Genomic DNA, 26,628 nt, shown 5'->3' on the forward strand with positions numbered 1-26,628 from the left:
GGCTGGAGTTTTAGAGGCCGGAGCTGTTGCTGGTTGGAGCCCTGAGGGCGCTGCAGTTCTCCTGTGTAGGATGGCAGATATCCCAGGGCCAGATGGCACAATCTGAGGATCCCCCAGGGATGCACTGGGAGAGACAGTTCCCTTTTCTTGGAACACATCTGGGAGAGGTGACATTGCCTCTCCAGGGACAAAAGAGTCAGTGGATGCCACTTCCCTCCCCTGCCCCCTAGCATAAACTAACTTCAGAAGCAGCACAGCACCAACACTGGCAGCCTAAACGGCTTACACTAAGCCCACCCCCTTAACTCTTGGTGCACACTTGCCTGAGAACCAGTGCAGTGGGCCCCTTCCTTCAAAGACCAGTGCAAATCCCCTACATGCACCATGACTACTGACCACAGAGTCCTGAAAAGTTTCAGCTCTAGTGGAAAGAGCATCAGGTCTCTTTTAACAAGCAGACCAGAGTGCACCTAGTTAAAACTCACCACACTTTGGTCAAGGTCCAAACACTCCCCATTGCAGGCAAGGAGAAATTCCATAGAGGACTGACCTGAGGGAAAGAGCAGCCAAAACAACAGCAGCAGAGTGCACACAACATACACTAGAAACACTTTCTGATGCACCAGGCCCTGGAGAGTGTATGACCTCTTCTTTATAGGGCCATTACTCTCAGAAGCAGGAAACATAGCAGGCTTTCCTAACACAGAGAAGAAGACAGACACCTAGACAAAATGCCAAGATGGAGGAACTCATTCCAAAAGAAAGAACAAGAAAAGGTCATGGCCAGGGGTCTAATCAAAACAGAAATAAGTAATATGCCTGATCCAGAATTTAAAACAACAATCATAAGGATACCAGTTGGGCTTGATAAAAGCATAGAAGACACCAGGGAGTCCCTTACCACAGAGATAAAAGACCTAAAAACTAGTCAGACCTAAATGAAAAATGCAATAACCAAGATTTGAAACCAACTGGATGTAATGACCATGAGAATGGAAGAAGCAGAGGAACAAATAAATGATACAGAAGATAAAATTGTGGAAAATAATGAAGCTGAAAAGAAGAGAAAAAGAAAAGTATTAAACCACAAATGTAGACATAGGGAATTCAGTGACTCCATAAAGCATAATAAAATTTATATCATAGGAGTCCCAGAAGAAGAGAGGGGATGTTTATTTGGGGAAATTATAGCTAAAAACTTCCCTAACTGGGGGAAGGAAACAAACATCCAAATCCAGGAGGCACACAGAATTCCCATCAAAATCAACAAAATCCTGCCAACACCAAAACATCATAATTAAATAAAGAAAAAATCCTAAAAACAGCAACACAAAAGAAGTCCTTAACTTCAAAGGGAAAACAAATAAGATTAGCAGCAGATCTATCCACAGAAACTTGGCAGGCAAGAAGAGAGTGGTATGGTATACTCAACATGCTGAATGGGAAAATATGCAGCCAAGAATATTCTATTCAGCAAGGCTATCATTCAGAATACAAGGAGAGATAAAGAGTTTCCCAGACAAACAAAAACTAAAGGAGTTCATGATCACTGAAGCAGTCCTGCAAGAAATACTAAAGGAGACTCTTTCAGTGAGAAAGAAAGACCAAAAGTGACAAAGACTAGAAAGGAACAGAGAAAATCTCCAGAAACAATGACAAAACAAGTAATAAAATGGCATTAATTCATATCTATCAATAATCACTCCGGATATAAATGGACTAAATGCTCCAATCAAAAGACATAAGGTGTCAGGATGGATTAAAAAAAAAAGACCCATCTATATGCTGTCTACAAGAGATTCACTTTAGGAGAGAGGGAAGATGGTGGAAAAGTAGGGGACCCTCGTTTCACCTGGTCCCTTGAATTCAGCTAGATATCTATCAAATCATTCTGAACACCTGTGAATTCAACCTGAGGTCTAAGAAAAGAACTGCTGCAATTAAACAAATAGAAAATTGACCACTTTTTGCAAGTGGTGCAAAAAGTCTTCAGGGAACAAAAGCCACAAAGAGTAACCCAAAGCATCCTACACTGAGCTCGGCCCCCTGGCAAGGGCCGGTGCAACTCCACCCAGGCAAAGACACCTGAGACTCAGTGCAATGGGCCCCTCCCCCAGAAGACCAGCAGGAACATCAGGTTAATACCAAGTTTATGGATCACACAGAACTGAAAAACTCCTGCACTAGGGAAAAATAGTACATAGAATTTAAGATTTTTTCTCACGATTCTTTAGTCTTTCAGTTTAAAATTTTCTTTTTCTTACTTTTTCTTTTTTTCCTTTTCAACTAGCTTCTTATTTTCTCAACTCTTTTTTAAAGTCTTTTTTTAATTTGCATTTTTACATTTATATTTTATAGATGTATTCTTCATTTTTGGCTTCCTTTCACTGCATTCAATTTTATTTTTGTATATATATGTTCTTCTTTCTTTACAATTTCAGGATTAAGTGTCTTCTAACAAACAGACCAAAATACACCCAGGACCAAATATATCACCCTGTTCTGTCTACCTGTTTTATTATATTCTCTTTTTCTTCCCCCACCCCCTTTTTTTTCTTTTTTGGTTTCCAATCTCTTCTAATTTGCCTAGTGTATATTTCACTGGGGTTATGGTTGATATTTTTATTTTTTATTTCTTTTTTGTTCTTTCATTCATCTATTCTTCTCTGGACAAAATGACCAGAAGAAAAAAATCCCAGAAAAAAAGGAAAAGAGACATTAATCACTGCCAGAGACTTAATAAATTTAGATATTAGTAAACTGTCAGAGCTAAAATTCAGAACAATGATTATAAATAAACTAGCTGGGCTTGAAAAAAGCACAGAAGACCCTAGAGAATTCCTTTCTAGAGAAATAAAAGAACTAAGATCTTATCAGGTTGAAATCAAAAAGGGTATTGTTGAGATGCAATAAAAAATGGAGGCTCTTACTGATAGGATAAGTGAGACAGAAGAGAGAGAGAAGATAAAATTATGGATAATAAAGAAACTGAGCAAAAGAGAGATAAACAATTATTGGACCATGAGGGGAGGATTCAAGAGATCATAAAGGGAAACAATATTAGAGTTATTAAGGCTCCAGAGGAAGAAGAAAGAGAGAGGGGGGCAGAAGGTATATTTAAGCAAATTATAGCTGAGAACTTCCCTAAGGTGGGGAAGGAAATATGCATTCAAGTCCCGAAGGCACAGAAAACCCCCCTCAAAATCAATAAAAATAGATCAACACCCTGACATATAATAGTGAAGCTTGCAAATTTCAGAGATAGAGAGAAAATCCTCAAAGCAGCTCAAGAAAGAGATCTTTAACCTACAAGGGTAGGAACATTAGACTGCCAGCAGACCTATCCACACAGACCTGGCAGGTCAGAAAGGGCTGGCATGATATATTCAGGGTACTAAATGAGAAAAACATAAAGCCAAGAATACTTTATCCAGCAAGGCTGTCATTCAGAATGGATGGAGAGACAAAGAGTTTCCAGGACAAACAGAAACTAAAAGAATTTGTGATCACTAAAACAGCCCTGTAAGAAATATTAAAGGGAATGCTGTAAGCAAAGAGAGAGCTCAAAAGTAACATAGAACAGAGACAATGCACAGAAACAGTGATTTTACAGGTAATACAACGGCACTAAATTCATATCTTTCAATAGTCACTCTCAATGTAAATGGGTTAAATGCCCCAATCAAAAGACACAGGATATCAGATTGGATAAAAAAGCAAGACCCATCAATATGCTGTTTACAAGAGACTCATTTTAGACCCAAAGACACCTCCAGATTGAAAGTGAGGGGGTGGAAAACCATTTACCATGCTAACGGACATCAAAAGAAAGCTGGGGTAGTAATCCTTATAACAGACAAATTAGATTTTAAACCAAACACTGTAGTAAGGGATGAAGAGGGACACTATATCATACTTAAAGGGTCTATTCAACAAGATCTAATAATTATAAATATTTATGTTCCTAACTTGGGAGCAGCCTATTATATAAACCATTAGTAACAAAATTAAAGAAACACATTGATAATAGTACAATAGTAGGGGACTTTAACATCCCCCTCACTGCAATGGACAGATCATTTAAGGAGAAGATCAACAAGGAAACAAGGCCTTTAACTGACACACTGGACCAGATGGACTTCACAGATATAGTCAGAACATTCCATCCTAAAGCAACAGAATACACATTCTTTTCAAGTGCACATGGAACATTCTCCAGAACAGATAACATACTGGGTCCCAAATCAGGCCTCAAGTGGTACCAAAAGATTGAGATCATTCCCTGCATATTTTCAGACCACAATGCTTTGAAACTTCAACTCAGTCACAAGAGGAAATTTGGAAGGAACTCAAATATTTGGAGGGTAAAGAGCATCCTAGTAAAGAATGAATGTGTCAACCAGGAAATTAAAGAGGACATTTAAAAAATTCATAGAAACAAAAGAAAATGAAAACACGTCTGTTCAAAATCTTTGAGACACAGCAAAGGCGGTCCTAAGAGGGAAGTACATAGCAATACAAGCCTTTCTCAATACACTAGAAAAGTCTGAAATACACTAGTTAACCTTACACCTAAAGAAGCAGGAGAAGGAATGGCAAAGAAAGCCTAAACCAAGCAGGAGATGAGAAATAATAAAGATTAGAGCAAAAATCAATGAAACAGAAACCAAAAGAACAGAACAGATCAATAAAACTAGAAGCTGGTTCTTTGAAACAATTAATAAGATCGATACACCCCTAGCGAGAATTATCAAAAAGAAAAGAGAAAGGACCCAAATTAATAAAATCATGAATGAAAGAGGAGAGATCATGACTAACACCAAGGAAATACAAACAACTGCAAGAACATATTATGAGCAACTATATGCCAACAAATTAGACAATATGGAAGAAATGAATGCATTCCTAGAAATGTATAAACTACCAAAACTGAAACAAGAAGAAATAGAAAACCTGAACAGACCCATAACCAGCAAGGAACTGAAGCAGTAATCAAAAATCTCCCAACAAAAAGAGTCCAGGGCTGGATGGCTTCCCAGGAGAATTCTACCAAACATTTAAAAACAACTTTTACCTATTCTTCTGAAGCTTTTGCAGAAAAGAGAAATGGAAGGAAAACTTCCAAACTCATTCTATGAGGCCAGCATTCCCTTGATCCTAAAACCAGACAAAGACCCAACCAAAAAGGAGAATTACAGACTCATATCCCTGATGAACATGGATGCCAAAATTCTCACCAAAATACTAGCCAATAGGATCCAACAGTACATTAAAAGGATTATTCACCATGACCAAGTGGGTTTTATTCCTGGGATGCAAAGGTGGGTCAACATTCACAAATTAATCAACGTGATACATCACATTAATAAAAAAAAAAAAAGGACAAGAACCATATGATCCTCTCCATTGATGCAGAAAAAGCATTTGACAAAGTACAGCATCCTTTCTTGATTAAAACTGTCCACAGTGTAGGGACAGAGGGAACATACCTCAATATCATAAAAGCCATCTACAAAAAGCCCACAGAGAATATCATTCTCTGTGGGGAAAAACTGAGAGCTTTCCCCTAAGGTCAGGAACAAGACAGGAATGCCCACTCTCACCACTGCCTTTCAACATCATACTAGAAGTCCTAGTCTCAGCAGTCAGACAAATAAAGAAATAAAACACATTCAAATTGGCAAAGAAGCAGTCAAACTCTCTCCCTTCACAGATGACATGATACTTTATATGAAAAACCTAAAAGATTCCACCCCAATACTGCTAGAACTCATAGAGGAATTCAGCAATGTGGCAGGATATAAAATCAATGCACAGAAATCAGTTGTATTCCTATACACTAACAATGAGACAGAAGAAATCGAAATTAAGGAATTGATCCCATTTATAATTGCACCAAAAACCACAAGATAACCTAGAAATAAACCTAACCAAAGAGAAAGGATCTGTACGGTAAAAACTATGGAACACTTATGAAAGAAATTGAGGAAGACACAAAGAAATGGAAAAACATTCCAGTCTCATGGATTGGAAGAATAAACATTGTTAAAATATCTATGCTACCCAGAGCAATCTACACATTCAATGCAATCCCTATCAAAATACTATGAACATTTTTCACAGGGTTGGAAAAAACAATCCTAAAATTTGTATGGAATCAGAAAAGACCCTGAATAGCCAGAGGAATGTTGAAAAAGAAAAGCAAAGCTGGAGGCATCACAATGCTGGACTTTAAGCTCTATTACAAAGCTGTAATCATCAAGACAGTATGGTACTGGCACAAAACAAGACACATAGATCAATGGAACAGAATAGAGAACCCAGAAATGAACCCACAACTTTATGGTCAACTAATCTTCAACAAAGCAGGAAATAATGTCCAATGGAAAAAAGATAGTCTCTTCAACAAATTGTGTTGGGATAATTGGACAGCCACATGTAGAAGAATGAAACTGAACCATTTTCTTACACCATACACAAAGATAAACTCAAAATGGATGAAAGATCTAAACGTGAGACAGGAATCCAACAAAATCCTAGAGGAGAACACAAGCAGCAACCTCTTCAACCTTGGCCACAGCAACTTCTTGCTAGACACGTCTCCAAAGGCAAGGGAAACAAAAACAAAAATGAACTACTGGGACTTCATCAAGATAAAAAGCTCTGCACAACAAAGAAAACAAGTCAACAAAACTAAAAGGCAACCTATGGAATGGGAGAAGATATTTGCAAATGACATATCAGATAAAGGGCTAGTATCCAAGACCTATAAAGAACTTATCAACCCCAATACCCAAAAAACAAAGAATCCAGTCAAGAAATGGGCAGAAGACATGAATAGATGTTTCTCCAAGGAAGACCTACAAATGGCCAACAGACACATGAAAAAGTGCTCAACATCAGTCGGCATCAGGGAAATACAAATCAAAACCACAATGAGATATCACCTCACACCAGTCAGAATGGCTAAAATTAACAAGTCAGGAAACAACAGATGTTGGTGAGGATGTGGAAAAAGGGGAACCCTCTTACACTGTTGGTGGGAATGCAAGCTGGTGCAGCCACTCTGGATAACAGTATGGAGGTTCCTCAAGAAGTTAAAAATAAAGCTGCCCTATGACCCAGCAATTGCACTACTGGGTATTTACCCCAAAGATACAAATGTAGTGATCAAAAGGGGCACCCACACCCCAATGTTTATAGCAGGAATGTCCACAATAGCCAAACTATGGAAAAAGCTGAGATGTCCATCGACAGACGAATGGATAAAGAAGATGTGGTGTGTGTGTGTGTGTGTGTATATATATATATATATATATACACAATGGAATATTACTCTGCCCTCAGAAAGGATGAATACTTAGCATTTATATTGATGTGGATAGAACTGGAGGGTGTATGCTGAGCGAAGTAAGTCAATCAGAGAAAGACAATTATCATATGGTTTCACTCATATGTGGAATATAAGAAAGAGCATGGAGGATCATAAGGGAAGGGAGGGAAAACTGAATGGGAAGTCATCAGAGAGGGAGACAAACCATGAGAGACTTTTAGTTATAGGAAATAAACTGAGGGTTGCTGGAGGGGAGGGGGTGAGGGGATGGGATAATTGAGTGATGGGCATTAAGGAGGGCACATGATGTGAGGAGCACTGGGTGTTATACACAACTGATGAATTATTGAACTCTACATCTGAAACTAATTGTGTACTATATGTTGGCTAATTGAATTTAAATAAAAAAGAAAAGAAAAAGTTCAGTGAAACCATGTAGTACTATATTTGAAGGAAATATCAGAATAAGCTCATGAGATAAGCTATTTTAAAAAAAAAGAGAGAGAGAGAGAGTTTCACTTTAGACCGACAGATTGCAAGTGAGGGGATGGAGAACCCATTATCATGCTAATGAACATCAGAAGGAAGCTGCAGTAGCCATACATATATGAGACAAACTAGATTTTAAACCAAGGACTGTAATAAGAGATGAAGAAGGGCACTACATCTTAATAAAGGAGTCTATCCAACAAGAAAATCTAACAATTACATATATTTATGACTCTAACTTGGGAGCACCCAAATATCTAAATCAATTAATAACAAACATAAAGGAACTCATTGATAATAATACAATAATAGTAGGAGACTTTAACACCCCACTCACAGTAATGGACAGATCATCTAAGCAGAAGATCAACAAGGAAACAATGGCTTTGAATGACACACTGGACCAGATGGACTTAACAGATATAGTCAGAACATTTCATCCTAAAGCAGCAGAATACACATTCTTTTTCAAATGCGTATAGGACATTCTCCAGAATAGATCACATACTCGGTCACAAATCAGGCCTCAACCAGGACAAAAAGATTGAGATCATACCATGCATATTTTCTGACCAAAATGCAATGAAACTTGAAGCTAACCACAAGAAAAAATTTGGAAAGACCATAAATACCTGGAGGTATTTGTTTAGTATCCTACTAAACAATGAATGGGTAAACCAGGAAATTCAAGAAGAAATTAAACAATACATGGGAACAAATGAAAATGAAACATGATGGCCCAAAACCTCTGGATGCAGCAAAAGCAGCAGTAATAGGGAAGTATATAGCAATACAGGCCTACCTCAAGAAGAAAAGTCTCAAATACACAACTTAACCTTACACCTAAAGGAGCTAGAAAAAGAACAACAAATGAAGCCTAACACCAGCAGAAGAAAGGAAATAAAGAGTAGAGCACAAATAAATGATTTGGAAACAAGCAAAACAAACAAACAAAAAAACCCAGTAGAACAAATCCAAAAACCAGGAGCTGGTTCTTTGAAGGAATTAAAAAAATTGATAAACTCCTAGCCAGAGTTATCAAAAAGAAAAGAGAAAGGACCCAAATAAATAAAATCACAAAGGAGAGAAAGAGATCACAACACCACAACAGCAGTACAAACAGTTATAAAAGAATGAAAAATTATATGCCAACAAATTGGGCAATCTAGAAGAAATGGATAAATTCCTAGAAACATAAACTACCAAAACTGAAACAGGAAGAAAGAAAATTTCAACAGACCCATAACCAACAAAGAAATTGAGGCAGTAATCAAAAATCTTCCAGCCAAAGTCCAAATCCAGATAGATACAGATGGCTTCCCAGGGAAATTCTACCAAACATTTAAATAAGAGTTAATACCTGTTCTTCTCAAACTGTTCCAAAAAATAGAAATGGAGGGAAAACCTCCAAAATCATTCTACAAGGCCAGTATTACGTTGATTCCAAAACCAGACAAAGACCCCACTAGAAAAGAGAAATATAGGCCAAGAGCCTGGATGAACATAGATGCAAAAATTCTCAACAAGATACTAGCAAGGATGAGTCAATATTCACAAATCAATCAACGTGATACACCACGTTAATAAAAGAAAGGATAAGAACCTTATGATCCTCTCAATAGATGCAGAAAAAGCATTTGACAAAGTATAGCATCCATTCTTGATAAAAATCCCTCAACAAAGTAGGGATAGAGATGGTAGTATGATAGTAGGCAACATCATAAAGGCCATATATGAAGGACCCACAGCTAATATCATCCTCAATGGGGAAAAACTGAGAGCTTTTCCTCTAAGGGTAGGAACAAGACAGGGACGTCCGCTCTCAGTACTGTTACTTTAACATAGTACTGCCAGTTTAGCCTCAGCAACCAGACAAAAAGAAATAAAAGGCATCCAAATTGGCAAGGAAGAAGTCAAATTTCTGCTACTCACAGACAACATGATACTCTGTGTAGAAAACCCAAAAGACTGCACCAAAACATTGCTAGAACTGATACATGAACTCAGTACAGTCGCAGGATACAAAATCAACATACCAAAATCTGTTGCATTTCTATACACCAATAATGAAGCAGCAGAAAGAGAAATCAAGAAATCAATCCCATTTATAACTGCAACAAAAACCGTAAGTTAGTTAGGAATAAACCTGACCAAAGAGGTAAAAGATCTGTATGCTGGAAAACTATAGAACACTGATGAAAGAAATTGAAGAAAACACAATGAAATGGAAAAACATCTCATGCTCATGGACTGAAAGAACAAATATTGTTAAAATGTCTATACTACCCAAAGCAATCTACACATTCAATGCAATCCCTGTCAAAATGCCATCAGCATTTTTCACAGAGCTAGAACAAACAATCCAAACATTTGTATGGAACCACAAAAGACCCCAAATAGTCAAAGCAGTCTTGAAAAAGAAAAGCAAAGCTGGAGGCATCACAATTCCAGACTTCAAGTTGTATTAAAAAGCTCTGGTCATCAAGACAGTATGGTACTAGCACAAAACCAGACACATAGATCAATGCAACAGAATAAAGAACCCAGAAATGGACCTACAACTCTATGGTCAACTAATCTTTGACAAAGCAGGAAAGAATATCCATGGAAAAAAGATAGTCTCTTCAACAAATAGTGTTGGGAAAACTGGACAGTGACATGCAAAAGAATGACACTGTACCACTTTGTTACACCATACACCAAAATAAATTCAAAAGGGATGAAAGGCCTTGATGTAAGACAGGAATCCATCAAAATCCTAGAGGAGAACACAAGCAGCAACCTCTTCAACCTTGGCCACAGCAACTTCTTGCTAGACACGTCTCCAAAGGCAAGGGAAACAAAAACAAAAATGAACTACTGGGACTTAATCAAGATAAAAGCTCTGCACAACAAAGGAAACAAATCAACAAAACTAAAAGGCAACCTATGGAATGGGAGAAGATATTGCAAATGACATATCAGATAAAGGGTTAGGACCCAAAATCTATAAATAACTTTTCAAACTCAACACCTAAAAACAAATAATCCAGTTCAGAAATGGGCAGAAGACATGAGTCGACATTTTTCCAAAGAAGACATTCAGACGGCTAACAGGCACATGAAAAGACGCTCAACATCACTCATCATCAGGAAAATACAAATCAAAACTTCAATGAGATACCACCTCACACCTTTAAGAATGGGTAAAATTAGCAAGTCAGGAAACAACAGGTGTTGGCAAGGATGGGGAGAAAGGGGCACCCTCTTGCACTGTTGGTGGGAATGCAAACTGGTGCAGCCACTGTGGAAAACAGTATGGAGGGTCCTCAGAAAGTTAAAAATAGAACTACCCTACAATCCAGCTACCCAAAGGATACAAAAATACTGAACTGAAGGGTACATGCACCCCGACATTTATAGCAGCACTATCAACAATAGCTAAATTGTGAAAAGAGAACAAATGTCCATCAACTGATGAATGGATAAAGAAGATGTGGTATATGCATATACATATATACACACACACACATATATACCAGATATATTCTCTCTCTCTCTCTCTCTCTCTATATATATATAGAGAGAGAGAGAGAGAGAGAGAGAGAGTGGTATTTTACTCAGCCATCAAAAAGAATGAAATCTTGCCATTTGCAATGATAAGGATGGAGCTAGAATGTATTATGCTAAGTGAAATAAGTCAGACAGAGAAAGACAAATACCATAGGATTTCACTCATATATGGAATTTAAGAAACAAAATAGATGAACATAGGGGAAGGGGAAAAAAGAAAGGGAGGCAAACCATAAAACAGACTCTTAATGATAGAGAATAGAGAGTTGCTGGAGGGGAGGTGGGCAGGGGGATGGACTAAATGGGTGATAGGCATTAAGGAAGAGCCTTATTGTGACGAACACTGGGCATTGCATGTACGTGATGAATCACTAAGTTCTATTCCTGAAACTATTCTATTCTATTCCTGAAACCAATACTACACTATATGTTAACCAACTGGAATTTAAATAAAAACTTGAAACTACAAAAATAAATAAATAAATAAATGTCACCCTCAATGACATTGAAAATTCACATTGACACATTCTATAGTACATATAGAAAATTCACATTGACACATTCTATAGTACATGAAAATTCACATTGACACATTCTATAGTACATATAGAAAATTCACATTGACACATTCTATAGTACATGAAAATTCACACTGACACATTCTATAGTACATGAAAATTCACATTGACACGTTCTATAGTACACAATGACATTGAAAATTCACATTGACACATTCTATAGTACGTAAGTGTATTGATGTTCATATTGAGGTTTTCAAATGAGAGTTTAAAGAAGGAAACCTGATTAGCAGTTTCTGGGTTTCAGCTGTTCAATACCTAAACAGAAGTTTTATCTATTATCTGATTACTTATTAAAAAAAAAAATCTCTCTAGTGGTGCTTACTCCGTATCATTGTCAAAGGATCCTGGAGTCTTAGCCCAGCTCTGAGTGGCAAGCCTTTATTCCTTCAACAAATATGATTATGCATTTACAATGTGCCAGACAACCCATCTATACAAAAGAATAAGACCTCTCCCCATCCTAAAGATGTTTGCAAAATAAATCACTTAAAGATTTATATATATATATATATATAAAACAATATTCACAGTACAAACACATATATATGTATATACAATATAAATTTCTACATCATAGCTATGTCATTTTTGTACACACAAATATTTTAAAATCACCATAGCTTACTTAGAAATATGAAATTTTGGGGTGCCTGGATGCCTTAGTCGGTTGAGCGTCTGACTCTTGGGTAGTAAGATCGAGCCCGGAAGCAGGCTCCATGCTCAGTGTGGCGTCTGTTTGCCCCTCTTTCCCCCTCTCTCCCTCTGCCCCTGCCCCAACTTGTGCGTGCTCTCTTTAAAATACATAAATAAACAGAAATATGAAATTTCATTTTTACCTTCTTTTCTTTTCCAACAAGATTTTGAAGGTGGAGATTAATTCAAGATAAGAGGTAGGAGTCACATAATTATATCTTTGAAGTTCAACATAGAAGGATGTAGATAAATCTATAGTAGAAGTGTGGAAGCTTTTACACATGTTGATACAGCCTTCTCGTATTTCCTCTGACATTTCAATTTCTTCCAAGAAGCGTGAGGCAACTGCCTGGAGTGCATCTTCAGGCCATGACTAAATTTAAGATAAATGAGTTAGTACTTGATCAAAGTGACTACTGTAAGTCTGTTACTACTGCAGTCCTTTGTGATTTATCGATGTCAGAAATGGAGAGGAACACATGAGGGATGGGGCAGGAGAGACACTTCCATGAGGAACTCCCTCCCCCCCCCAACCAAGGACTTGCACACTTAGGAGCCAGTAGCTAGTACAAGTAATATTGATTCTTCATGGTTTGTTCAAAGGTTAGAGAAACTGTTCTTGAGTGTTGTAGGAGCAAGGAAGAGGAAAGGAACTAAACTTATGGAATGTCTATTTCTATGTGCATCCTACCAGTATCATCTCATTGAATTCTCCCAATAATTCTCTGGGGTAAATGTTATTATCCTTTCCTCTAAACTCCAGAATCATCTGAATGACTATCACTTTGATTTCTCTTAAAGTTATCTCAAACTCGGGACAAGTCCAAAATGTGGTTCCTATCTCCTCCCAAGTAGTTGCCATCTTCCCCAACTTGGTAAACATCACCACCATCCACCCCTTGCTCCAGCCAAAATGCAGGAATCATCCTCAATACCTCTCCTCCTTCTCAACCCTTCATCCGTCCCATAAACAAGTTCTATAGGCACCCTCCGCACAATAGCTTCCCAATCCTTTCTCTTCTTCCGACATCAACTACAGCCATCCCAATTCAACTTTCTGTTTTCATCTGCTTGGAACATTCCAACGGTGGCCTAACTGGTCTCCCTGCTTGTGTGGCTCTCTACAGCTGCCAGAGGGATTTTTTTCAAAATGTAAATTAGCTCATGTCACACTCCCCAATTAATAATCCTTCAAAGATTTCCCGGCGTACATCAAATCCCAAACCAACTTGTAAATCTCTGCCTGTTGGGCCCTTCCCACCTTTCTGAGCTCACCTCTACTTCTTCCCCCTCAGTTACTCGGCGCCTGCCACCTCCGTGTCCCCTGACACACCCATTCTTACCCCAGCCCCTTGCCCTCACTAGTTTATGCCCTCCACCCAGATGCTCTCAGTACTGGCACATTTTATCTGGCATGCTTCCTCTTCAAAGGTCACCTCTTCAGAAAGGCTTTTACTCTCTATATGCCACCTTGTTGACGGAATGATTTTTTGCTAATTTGTCTGTCTCTAGAAAATAAGCTCGAGATCAGAAGCCTTGTCTATTTCACTTTCCTTTTCACTTCCAGCTTTTAGAATAGTACCTGCTATTGAGCAAGGGTTCAATAAATCTGTTTTGCGTGAAACAGGCTCAGCAGGAAATGGAGGAACAGAGGGGCTATGTAAATTCCCCAAGGCCAAAAACACTCACAGGACCTCTGCCACAGCCTACGAACTCCCCACCGCACACCCTTGTCTCATCTGCTCTGTGCTTCCTGATACCAAAGTTAACTACCACAAGTGTCACTCTGGCTTTCTTCCTTTTGACTTCCTGTTGGGTTTGGCTAATGGAAAGAGACTGGAAGAAGAGATGGGTAGGACTATTCATACCCTCCCTTCCTTTCTAGCAGGAGCCTAGTCCTATGTTTTGGGTTCCTGCTCCTGTCAGGTAATCCTACTTCCACAGCTCCGAGCCCCAGTGACATGCTCTCCTCCTCTTCCCCTTTATGCCCAAGCTGTAGTAAAGCTCCCTGCTATGCTCTACCCCTTCCTAACTGCTCCACTGTCCCCTCTCAGTTCCTTTAACCCCACCTACAGCTCTGGGAACAGTTCCTTCATTCAGTTTTTCTCAGTGAAGCCTTCGGTGTGCTGTTCCCTGTCAGGACCATGACTGATACTCAAACTTATCCTAAAACCTTCTGTAATATATTGAGCTTAATGCTTTTCTCTTATGATGATTTCGTGAATTCTAATTTCATACATTATCATTGATCAGAAAATTCTGCTCAGTTACATTTGGGGGGGGGAGTCTATAAAATAAGTCATGATGATGTTACAAAGATTCAACATTTCCAGAAGTCTATCTAAAATGTACATGGCAATACCTGAAACCAGTCAATAGTACAGCAGTTAACAAGAGCAGGGAACTTCCTAAGGCGGATCCGGAATGCATCTCCAATGGGACTCATGGCGAGGACCACATGCAGCTGGTTGCGGCAGCGATCGATAAACATATTGAAAAGAGCTATGGGGCTTCCATCTGTTTGTTTGGTTTTATCCCGTTGGCGATCTAACTGACGCATCTTATCACATATCTCCTGCTTCTCATCTAACGCGAAGAGATTTGGAACCTCCCCGGCATTCAGCAGATTGTTGACATCTTCTAGAAATGACTCCCTTTTTATCTGAGTGTCTGTAAACAGGAAGACACCCTGCATCTCACCTTCGGCACATTTCCTTAAGATCACTTTTAAATCCTCATGCCACTCAGAAGTATCATAGCCCTTGGAGATTTCAACCTGAAAAACTGAATAGTCAGCCATGTGGGCAGCTAATCTGGTGACAGACTGCCTTCCACTCCCTCCAACACCAACCAGAAGAGCATGGCTGCGAGGCTGCTTCAGGATCCTGGAAATTCTGCTGATGTGTTCTATGGCAAATCGGAACAAGACAAGGCTCATGGTTTTTTTGCTCATATTGTTGTATTCTTCTAGGTGAGCTTCTGCTATCACCCGAAGATTATCCACATCCTCAACTTCTCTGTAGTTGGTGTCCTCCCGCCTGGGATCATGAAAATCACAAAACATTAAGCTACGCAAGTCATCTTCTTCCACCACGCCATCATTATCGAAATCTAAGTGCTGAAAAAGCTCATGAAAATCTTCATCCATGTATTTTTTCAAAATTTCTTGAATGTAGTTGATAAGCCAACTTCTATCTGCATTATCCAGAAGGCGATCATAATATACTCTAAGGACCTGAATAATTAAGAAGCAGCATTAGGAATTGATTCTTCTATTTTTGTAGTTTTATTTACATATTAATCTCAAGTCACATAAAAAGTACTCCAGGAAATTTCTATGGGTTTTATTAAAAGCATAGCCAAATAATCAGGATGGACTCATAATAATGCTTATTTTAAATATTAATTTTGATCATATATATTTTAGATAATACAGTTACATACAGTTATTAATAAAGGCTATTTGGGGGAACAGAAGATTATAGAGATGTAAAGAATATTAATGACTGGGGCAGCTGGGTGGCTCAGTCGGTTAAGTGTCTGCCTTTGTCTCAGGTTATGATCCCAGGGTGCTGGGATTGAGCCCCACATCAGGCTTCCTGCCTCTCCCTCTCCATCTGCCTCTCCCCCAGCTCATGCTCTCTCTCTTGCTCTCTTTCTCTCTCAAATAAATAAATAAAATATTTTTTTAAAAAAGAATATTAATGACTAGAGAAAGAAAAAAGGACTAGAGAAAGAAAGTAGCTGCCTTTGCTGGTCACTCAGATACAGATAAAGAAGCTGGGCACTCCTTTGCAGTGATCCTTCCTTTTTCCAAGCCAGGGAACATTCTGAAAATTATTGGCAAATGAATCATATTATTTTTTAAAGCATATTTTTTTTTGCCTTAGGTGAAAGCCAAGTTTGTTTTGCACATTTATTATTTTTGTTGTAAGTCACTGCAGATGGCAATCTACTAAAATAAACTCTGGTGATATGTACGTGTTATGGGACTGTAAGAAATAGTTAACCAGGCTTGTCACATAAAACAACTATTTCCTCAAAGTGGTGTTAAGTGTCCCCTGGTTACTATCTGTTTGGACTGAATGGTGTTCCTCCCCAGCCCCCAAATTCATGTGGAAGTCCTAACCACCAATATGACTATATTAAGAGAGAAGTCCTTTAAGGAGGTAAAGTTAAATAAGGTCACAAGGGTGGAGCCCTAGTCCCATAGGCCTGTCTGTATAAGATGAGGAAGAGACAAGAGAGTTTCCACTCTTTCTCTGCAGGTACGCAGAGGAAGGGCCATGTGAGGACCCAGTGAGGAGGCAGCCATCTACCCACACTTGGTGGCACCTTGCAGTTGGACTTCTGGCCTCCAGGACTATGAGAAAATAAATTTCTGTTGTTAAACCACTCTGTGGTATTTTGTTACGGCAGCTCTAGCTGACTAATATGCCTATGATAGAAGCAATGCATATTTGTGTCAGCAAAACTTCTGTCATTTGGGGGAAATGACTGAAACCTGTCTGCATCAGCTCCTTCACCTATAAAATGGAAACAGGGATACCTGCTTGGCATTACATTCCAGTTGTATGGCAAGAATAAAATGACAACCTATGTGGAAACACTATAAAATTCAGAAATAAAATTATTACAAGCCACTTTGAAATCAGCCTAATGGTGTTCAAGAGTAATGATTTTAGTGTTTTCACTATTGTCAAGCTGGTACCATAATAGTGTGATCGCTTCTTCTAGCAGTGGTGGCTGTGTAGGCAAATAGTAGGAGTGAGGCTTTGTGCATACTCTCACCGGTTCAAAAGCTATTTCTTTATGGGACAAGCTAGTTTCCTGACATATGCCACTAGTCACCTCGTGAATTTCAGGTACTGAAGACGTTGTACAATATTCCTATGGGAGGAGAAACCTAAATCAAGCTAACCTCACATGTCAGGTATCCGTGCTGAAGATGAAGTAAGTCATACTATTATCTAGCAGGCTATTTAGCAAGAACCTAAGGTAGTACTTCTCAAGGACTGTCACCACACCTGTATTGAATCATCTGGGGTACTTGCTAAAGTGCAGATGGCAGGGGCCTACTCTGGACCCTGACTTGAAAACTTTCAAGATGGTGCCTGGGAGTATCTTATTTGTCTACTTATATTTCTTTATATAAGATACAAAAATCCTAAGTGTACAGCTCCAAGAATTTTTACACATTTATATACCCATGTCACCACCACCAAGATCAAGATACAAAACACTTCCAGTACCTCAGGCTCTCTCATGCTCACTTCTGCTGATCCCCTTCTCTCTACCTTCTGATTCTGCTGCCCCCTCTTCCATTTTTAAAAAGTTGATATGTAAAATTTTTCTATTATAAATCTACATCATTCCAAGAGAGGTGATCTCTGGAATATTTTTTATTATATTGTATTTATGCTTTGAGTTTATTTATCTCCAAGCCGTAATTACAGGTTGTTTTAATTGATATATAATTCACAAAACATTCACTCTTTTAAAGCATATAATTCAGTGGTTTTTATAATATTCACGAACTTGAGCAAACTTCACAACTCTCTAATTCTAGAACCTCTTCATCACCCTACGTAGCAACCCTGTACCCATTAGCAGTCACTCCTTACTGTCCCCCAGCACCCCCCACAACCCTTGGCAACCATTACTCTACTTTTTGTCACTATTAATTTGCTTATTCTGCACATTTCATATAAATGGGATCATATAACATAATCTGGTTTCTTTCACTTAGCATGATGTTTCTAGTTTCATCCATGTTGTAGTATGTGTCGGTATTTCTTTTTAGGGCTGAATAAAATTCCATTGTATGTATATACCACATTTTGTTTGTCCATTCATCAGCTGATGTATATGTGAGTTGTGTCCACTTTTTGTTTATTATGAATAATTCTAATAACATTCGTGTACAAGTTTTTGTGTGGACATATGTTTTCAGTTCTCTCGAGTATATGACTAGGAGCAGAACTGCTGGGTCATGTGGTAACTCTATGTGTAACGTTTTGAGGAACTAGCTGTTTTCCAAAGCAGCTGCACAACTTTTCATACTCATAAGCAGTGGACAAGGGCTCTGATTCTTCCACCATCCTAACCAACAGTTGTTATTATCTGTCGTTGGGATGACAGCCATCCTAGTGGGTGCGAGGTATACCTTACCGTGGTTTTGATTTGCATTTCCCCAATGACTAATGATGTTGAACATCTTTTCATGTGCTTATTGGCCATCCATATATCATCTTTGGAGAAATGTCTATTCAAATCCTTTGCCCACTTTTAAATTGGTTTATTTGTCTTTTACTGTTGAGTTGTAATAGTTCTTTATGTTTTCTGGATATGAGACATTGATCAGATGTAGGACTTGCAAATATTTTTTCCCATTCTATGGGTTGTCTTTTCACTTTCTAGACAGTATCCTTTGAAGCATGAACATTTTTAACTTTGATGAAATCTAATTTATTTTTTTCCTTGGGTCACTTGTGCAGAATAACTATATTTAATAAGCAAATCAGATGTTATGCACACAAATGTTTGAAAGCCATGGAGAAGCCAAAGAGAATGTAAAATAGTAAGCCAGTTTCATACCTTGAAACCTATTTAATAAAATCACATTAGGTCTTCTGATTTGGTAAAAGTGTCTGGAAAGGAAAAGGACACCCAAAGTAGTATCTGACCCATATCAGACCCTTAGGAAATCTTTTTTGAGTGAATAGAAACAAAGCAAAAATAGAGTGTTGAGTTCAATCACTTCCTATTTTTTTTGAAATGTTGAGAACAATGTGTCTAGCACTGTTCTCAGCACTGTGGATAAATCAGGGACCTCTTGGAGCTTGCCTGCTATCTGAGGGAGATGGACAATAAACATGACAAATAAATTATATGGTATGTTAGATGCTGATAAATGCTATGTAAAGAAGAAAAATAGAGTAAAGTCAAGAAAGACTGGAACTGCTAGTGGGGTGTGAGCCTGTTGTATACAATAGGGTGGTCAGTGTGGGCCTCATCAAGAAGGAAAGATTTGATCAAAGGCAGTAGGAAGCTAACCCACAGGATCTGGGGCAGAGAGAACAGCCAGTCGGCCTGTATTGCTGGTGAAGTTGAATGAGTGTGAGAGCAAGAGGCAGCCTGAGGGGAGCCAGAAAAGAGGTACACATAGGCAATCTTATGGGCCACCTGAAGTTTATGTTTAATCCCTCCCAATGAAGTAGAGTGCTATTGGAAGATTTTGAGCTGAGAACTTAAACTCATTACATTATATGAATATGAAGTACTCACTAAAAATTTCAAGTTATTATATTATGAGTTTCATTACATTAAAAATTCCATTTCTAAATGCCCTTTTGAAATTTTTATCTCTATAGCACATGGTTTTAACATAGTACATTCCTATTTTCTAGATTTCTTAACTACATTATTAAAATTAAATAGCTATATTATTTACATATTAAAAATAAAACATTTTTTCTTTTATTTTCCTATAATTCTTTATTTTTAAGATATTAAATTATTTTTGATGCCTTATTTTTTGTATTCTTTCTCTCCTTCCTTCCATAAGTTTTTATAAGAAAATGTTCACCCATATACCTCTTTCCAAAAAGAACTTAAATATATTTTTAATGTAGTTTTATGCTTTCAAAACTGGTTTGCTTTGCAGTTGTTTTGGCATCTAGAAATAACAAGTAAGTACTGTAGATAAACACATTCATTTCTTATAAAAACAGCTCCTTAAAATATATTCCATCTCAAAAATTATTTGAAATCAAACTATCAAGGATTAAGTCACTTAAAGGAGATTGACCCAAAGTGATACCTACTTTGAAATATCTTGTAAGTCAACAAAAATTTCTAAAAACGGGAGATAATCCTTTTTAAATATCATAAGATATATTAGTGCTAAATATTCTTTTAAATTACCTTGATCATTGGCCTTCATAATGCCAAATAGCTGAACGCATCAACAATATAAACTGCTAAATGTTTCTTTTTACCCAGTTGCTGCCATGATAAAATCTTTGTTTCTAGCATAATCATATTTCAGTAACACAAAAATTTACCTCGTGAACCCAGAGACGTTTAATCACTACTTTGGTTTCTGCTGTTTCTGGTCTGGACAGGCAAACTCCCTGAATGACACGGGAGAAATCACGGAGGTTGAACAAGTAGTGAGATTTAGCTGGAGTAGGCAAGAGATTCTTCATGGCTTCTTTATATAGAGCCATTGTACCATTAACAATTTGTGTGGTCAAATCTAGAAAATCGTCTGGAAATTTATAACTTAAAAAAAAAATTTAATAAAAAAAGAAAATGTTAGCATATATGATACATAAATGATACTGAGCATGCCTACGGTGAAATTTATTCTGATTAAATCAATTGATTTAATTTATAAGATTACCATTTCTAATAATAATAATAATAATAATAATAATAATGGACTTTTAATTTCTTTTAAAACTACTTTCCATTCATTATTTTGTTTTATGTTCAAAGAAACTCCACGGGAAGGCAGGACTAATGTAATGGACTTAAAACTACTTAAGTAAGCGGACAAAAGAGCCAGCTGAGGAACCCCAATTATATAACTCAAATCAAGCACCCACTAGACAAATGTGTCCTACTCACTTTCACCCCTTAGCATTTTCAATTGCATATAAAAGGAATCCCTGAAGAACACTGGTGAAATGAGTATTTTCAGAGCAAACAAGGAAGGAAATAAAAATACAGAAAAAAATAAGAAAAAGAGGAAAAGAAAAAGGAGAGTTAAAAAGAAAGTGAAATAGTGAGTCGGGATTAAAAAAAGAAGGGCAAAGGGCACAACTGGGGTAGAAAGAACATGTAGAATGAATATGCATTTGGAAAAACTTGACTATCTTTAACTTCTGGCTCAGCGAGGAGCCAGCTGTCTTTCTCCATCATCACTGGATAGGGCAAGGATTGGCAATTTCCTGAGAATGGACGTCAGGGAGCGGAGACTTGCACTGCCCAGGTCCACTTGGCTCCCTGACCTCTGCACACCATGTGGAGAAGCCCTGAGTGTCCAGAGTTAGGCAGCAACATTTCCCCCAGGGTTCAGGCTCAAAGGCTACACTCAAACTTAGATATAAATCTCCTTGGGGAACTCACGAGTTCTACTACAGGGTATCAAAGTCACAGGATAAACCTAACATACACCTTTCCAGCATTAATTGTATTACATGGTGAAAATTCAAAACATTAATAATTCTGCCATGGACATACTATATAGCAGAGTGCAAAATTTGTATGTATTTTGGGGCTAAAATTCAAGACATCAGACAAAAAGAGAAAGATACTTTGGCCCCTTGGCATTATGCTCCCATATCTGGAGATGAGAGCAGCAGAGGGGAGCAATGTTACCTGTTATCTCTTTCTTTATCTAGGGATGTTTTCAGCGAATAGTTTGAGAAGCACTACTTATATTGATCTGTTTCCAAAAGACTTTATACCCCCTAATGAAAAAAGAAACACACTTTAAATTACTTACCAGATTTTTAAATGCCAGGTTAAGATTCTAGAGAAGATTGTAAACATGGATTTATCACTAAACTCATTGATTGTTATAATGTTGAAATGTCTCATATATCGGGGAGTTACTGGATTTCGACCACCACCTAAATATTAAAAAGAGTAACTCTTAACAATGTTACTACTACACAGTAGAATATTTTCTCAAACATTTTACAAAAGTGAGACAATCCCTGCATTTTTAAAAATTTGGGGATTGTCTCACTTTTGTAAAATAATGATTACATTTTCAAAGATGAGGCTTTTTTTTTAAAGATTTTATTTATTTATTTTGAGAGAGAGAGAGCATGCATGAGTGGAGGGAGGGGCAGAGAGAGAGGGAGAGAAAGAAAATCTCAAGCAGACTCCATGCTGTGTGTGGAGCCTGATGCAGGGCTTGATCTCATGATCCTGAGATCATGACCTGAGTCAAAATCAAGAGTTGGACTCTTAACTAACTGAGCCACCCAGGAGCCCCTCAAATATGAGGCTTTAATAACTAACTTAGAATGCAACATTTAAAAAAATTATTGGTATTATCTTTAAATATATAGACAAATCTTATTTTTTTTTTTTTTAGAAAAGAAAACAGAGGCAAACCATAAAACAGACTCTTAACTATAGAGAACAAACTGAGGGTTGCTGGAGAGGTGGTGGGCAGGGGGATGGGTTAGACAGGGGATGGGGATTAAGGAAGGCACTTGTGAGAGCACTGGGTGTTGCATGTACGTGGATGAATCACTAAATCCTATACTTCAAAGTAATATTACACAGTATGTCAGTTAGCTAGAATTTAAACAAAAACTTGAAAGAAAAAAAATGAAAAGAAAAAAAGCATTTGAAGTGGCCCAGGAAGTGTGCTGAGAGCAATTACTGACTCAGAGCAACCTGACTGGGTTACAGGTCAAAAAAGTTCAGGGGTCAGGAGGCAAACACCGAAGAGATTCCCTGAAGAAATGATACATGGAGAAAATGAATTTTTAAAGACTAGACTACCAGCTTCAGTTCAGGAAAAAAAAAAAAAAAAAAACAGTTAAGAATGTCTAGTTAGTTGAATCAAGCCACTTTTGATACCCCATCATAAAAAAATTTCCCCTGCATAGATTCCTTTGAGTTTATCAATTTCCATCGAGAAATGTAAAGAATCTTTAAGGGTTAATTCTTTTGGCTGTTTGCTACTTAAAATCCTCTTCACAGCCTGTCTAAATCCAAAGACTCACTAGAATGGGACTTGATTGGGGTAGAAACGGGGATTTCATACAGTTGAAGAATTAAGGAACATAACAGAGGGAAATGAGCTGCTTCATGGGGATCTGGGTTCCTTAGAATACAGAGAAAGGAAGTGCTAAGTCGCAGAAGGTGGGAGAAAAAGGATCTGGAAGAACTGGTGGGAGAATGGCCCCAAGCAAGGCAACCCACTTTGTAGTGTTGACCATTATAGTACATTCCCATAGGGCCAAAGGTATACACAGAGAAAACATACACAAAAAATTGTAACTCAGATTGTCCAGTTGGGTTTCTCTTTCTTTCTCTAGCCATCTCTCTAGATAAAACCAGGGTGATTCTCAACCTTAGTAATCGCAAACTCAGAAAATGTACCTGGAGGTCCCATAGCACACATGATTTGAATGTCCACTAGTTTAATCATAGAACAATCTTTTAGGTCATACCAATTCCAGTGATCTAACCATTGTCTAAGCAACTCTATGGGAGGCTGAGCCCCATATACTTCCCGAGCAGGCATATTGACATCATCTACAAAGACAACCTGAGAGTAAAAAGAGAAGTGATATTAGAAAATATTATCACCTTAATATATTGTCCTATTGTGTCAACAGTGTTGAGGCAAAGAATTAGATTATCTTCTTGTAGCATACATATGTGAGAAATGATGGTCTCTTTTCAAATCAAGAATAATATCCCCTAGCATCCATGCTTGTAAAGAATAGGGAAAGTCTCGTTACTAACCTTTATAGATTAAGAGTTGAGGACTTATTCATCCTCTCACCCAATTTATCAATATGCCTCCTCTTTTTCCTTATACAATTTCAATACATTAAAGTAAATGAGAAAGGTAGGATTTTAAAATGATTATAACCTCTGAGTGGTGACAAGTGAGGCTCAGAGGGTATTTTTGGCAGGAACACAGAAAAGTCAATTGATAGCTGGGTTGTTTAAAGGTCTAGAGGAGCAAGCAGCAAGATTCTGCTGAATAAAAATGTTAATCAGAAAATTAGAAAGGTAGATAATTTCCTAGATGAATATTCTACTTTTTAATTCAAAGGGCAATTGCTTGTTTTTAATGTCAAGTTGTCTAATGCACATGCAAATATGAACACACTTTAAGGAAAACTTAATCAAAATTTGTGATTAAAGGGGCGCCTGGCTAACTCAGTCAGTAGAGCATCCGACTCTTCATCTTGGGGTTGTAAATTCGAGCCCCATGTTGGGTGTAGAGATTACTTAAAAATAAAATTTTTAAAAAATTTTGTGATTAAAAAAAATGTACAAAAAGATGTCAAGTCCTAGTATATCTGGTTTCCTTGTTCTGACTGTAGCAGGGGACATGAAGAGGACCAGTGCTATACCACATTGAGAGAGAGCAATTACCATTCTCTTGCCCAAAGGAGGACCAAAAACTCCCTTTCTTCTTTTGTCCAATTTTGACATGATAATATTCTGAGTTTGAGCTGCTGTAGTTTGTGCTGAGAAGTTAATTAGTAGAGGCTTGTAGATTTCTTTATTGAGTTGATTTAAAAGAAAGTTCTATATAACAGAAAATAATAAAATGAGCCATAGTTGGAATTATGCACTGACATTTCAAAATAAACACTAAGCATCATTGTTGACACACTTGAATTTAAACTTAGAGTGTCATAACAATTGAAAGAAGAGATGGAATCAATAGAGATAACAGTTACCATACCAGTGACATGTCCCTGTTTGTCCAGGCCTCATGCATGTGACTTCTCTGATTTCCAAAATCACCATGCAAAGTACACATACCTTCTTAACATGAGGTCATGGCGACTCAGAGGCTAAGAAACTTGCTTATGGTCTCAGGGGTGGGGCAAGAATTCAGATTGCCATGTGTCTCTTTCCAGATCAATGTTCATTTTATTATAGCTTATCTTTCCACTTAAATACCAAGTTTTCTATTAGTTAGGAAGCTTAAATAATATAACTGTATTTTCAAAATGGATTTCACTGGAAAGCAGGTGCAATTATAATGATTCTTAATCAAGATGTTGTGTTTTACAAATCATCTTGTAAAAGAATAATGACATTAAGAAAATATTTACGTTCTGTTAGGTAGAAAAAAATAACATAAAATGCAAAGTATGTTCCCCATTTTGTAAAAAGTAATTTTTTTCCCCTGGGCAGGTTTAATGCCTGGGCTGAATTTGGGATGAAGGTACAAATGACAAAAGGCTTTCTTTTCCCCCAACCACTGCCTTTAACAATGTCAAGCCTCCATTCCTTGACTCTTGATGATATCTTGGGTAAATCCCTTAGCTTTCTCTATACTTTCAGAAAGATCTTTGTTTTTTGTATATTTTTCTAATTTAAATTCAGGTTAGTTAACATATAGTGTAGTATTGGTTTCAGGAGTAGAATTTAGTGATTCCTCACTTACATATAACACCCAGTGCTCATCACAACAAATGCCTCCTTAATGCCCATCACCCATTTAGACCATCCCCCCACCTACCTCCCCTCCAGCAACCCTCAGTTTGTTGTCTATAGTTAAGAGTCACTTATGGTTTTATGGTTTACCTCCCTCCCTCTCTCTTTTTTTTTTTTAAAGACTTATTTATGTTTTAGAGAGAGAGAGAGAGACCCCACATGAGCTGGGGGAGGAGCAGAGGGAAAGGGAGGGAGGGAAGAAGGGTGGGAGAGATAGAGAGAAGCAGACACCCCACTGGGCGTGAAGCCCCACATGGGGCTTGATCCCAAGACCCAAAATCATGACCTGAGCTGAAATCAAGAGCAGGATGCTTAACCACCTGAACCACCCAGGCGCCCCTCCCTCTCTGTTTTTATTTTTCCTTCCCTTCATCTGTTTTGTTTCTTAAGCTCCACAGATGAGTGAAATCACATGATATTTGTCTTTCTCTGACTGACTTATTTTGCTTAGCATAATACACTCTAGTTCCATCCATGATGTTGCAAATGGCAAGATTTCATTCTTTTTGATGGCTAAGTATATTCCATTGTATATATACACCACACATCTTTATCATTCATCAGTTGATGGACATTTGGGCTCTTACCATAATTTGGCTATTGTTGGTAGTGCTGCTATAAACATTGGGGTGCATGTGCCCCTTTGGATAAATACTAGTAGTGCAATTGCTGGTGTTTTTAAATTTTTGAGGACCCTCCATATGGTTTTGCAGAGTGGCTGCACCAGTTTGCATTCCCACCAACAGTGCAAGAGGATTT

At 37.8% G+C, this 26,628-nt stretch overlaps 1 protein-coding gene across 1 annotated transcript in view; it reads right to left on the minus strand.

Annotated features, from left to right (window-relative positions):
* DNAH7 (dynein axonemal heavy chain 7) overlaps positions 1-26,628 on the minus strand; it is a 261,052-nt gene that overhangs the window by 100,907 nt on the left and 133,517 nt on the right. Inside the window, exons 37-42 of the mRNA XM_078071131.1 lie at positions 24,793-24,948; positions 23,782-23,950; positions 22,163-22,289; positions 20,715-20,934; positions 15,011-15,883; positions 12,792-13,021 (exon numbers count right to left, since the gene is read on the minus strand). Of these exons, the coding sequence (XP_077927257.1) occupies positions 12,792-13,021; positions 15,011-15,883; positions 20,715-20,934; positions 22,163-22,289; positions 23,782-23,950; positions 24,793-24,948 (1,775 nt within the window). The remainder of the gene's footprint in view (positions 1-12,791; positions 13,022-15,010; positions 15,884-20,714; positions 20,935-22,162; positions 22,290-23,781; positions 23,951-24,792; positions 24,949-26,628) is intronic.

Source organism: Halichoerus grypus, chromosome 4, assembly GCF_964656455.1.
Source record: "Halichoerus grypus chromosome 4, mHalGry1.hap1.1, whole genome shotgun sequence".
NCBI classification, from domain to species: Eukaryota; Metazoa; Chordata; class Mammalia; order Carnivora; family Phocidae; genus Halichoerus; species Halichoerus grypus.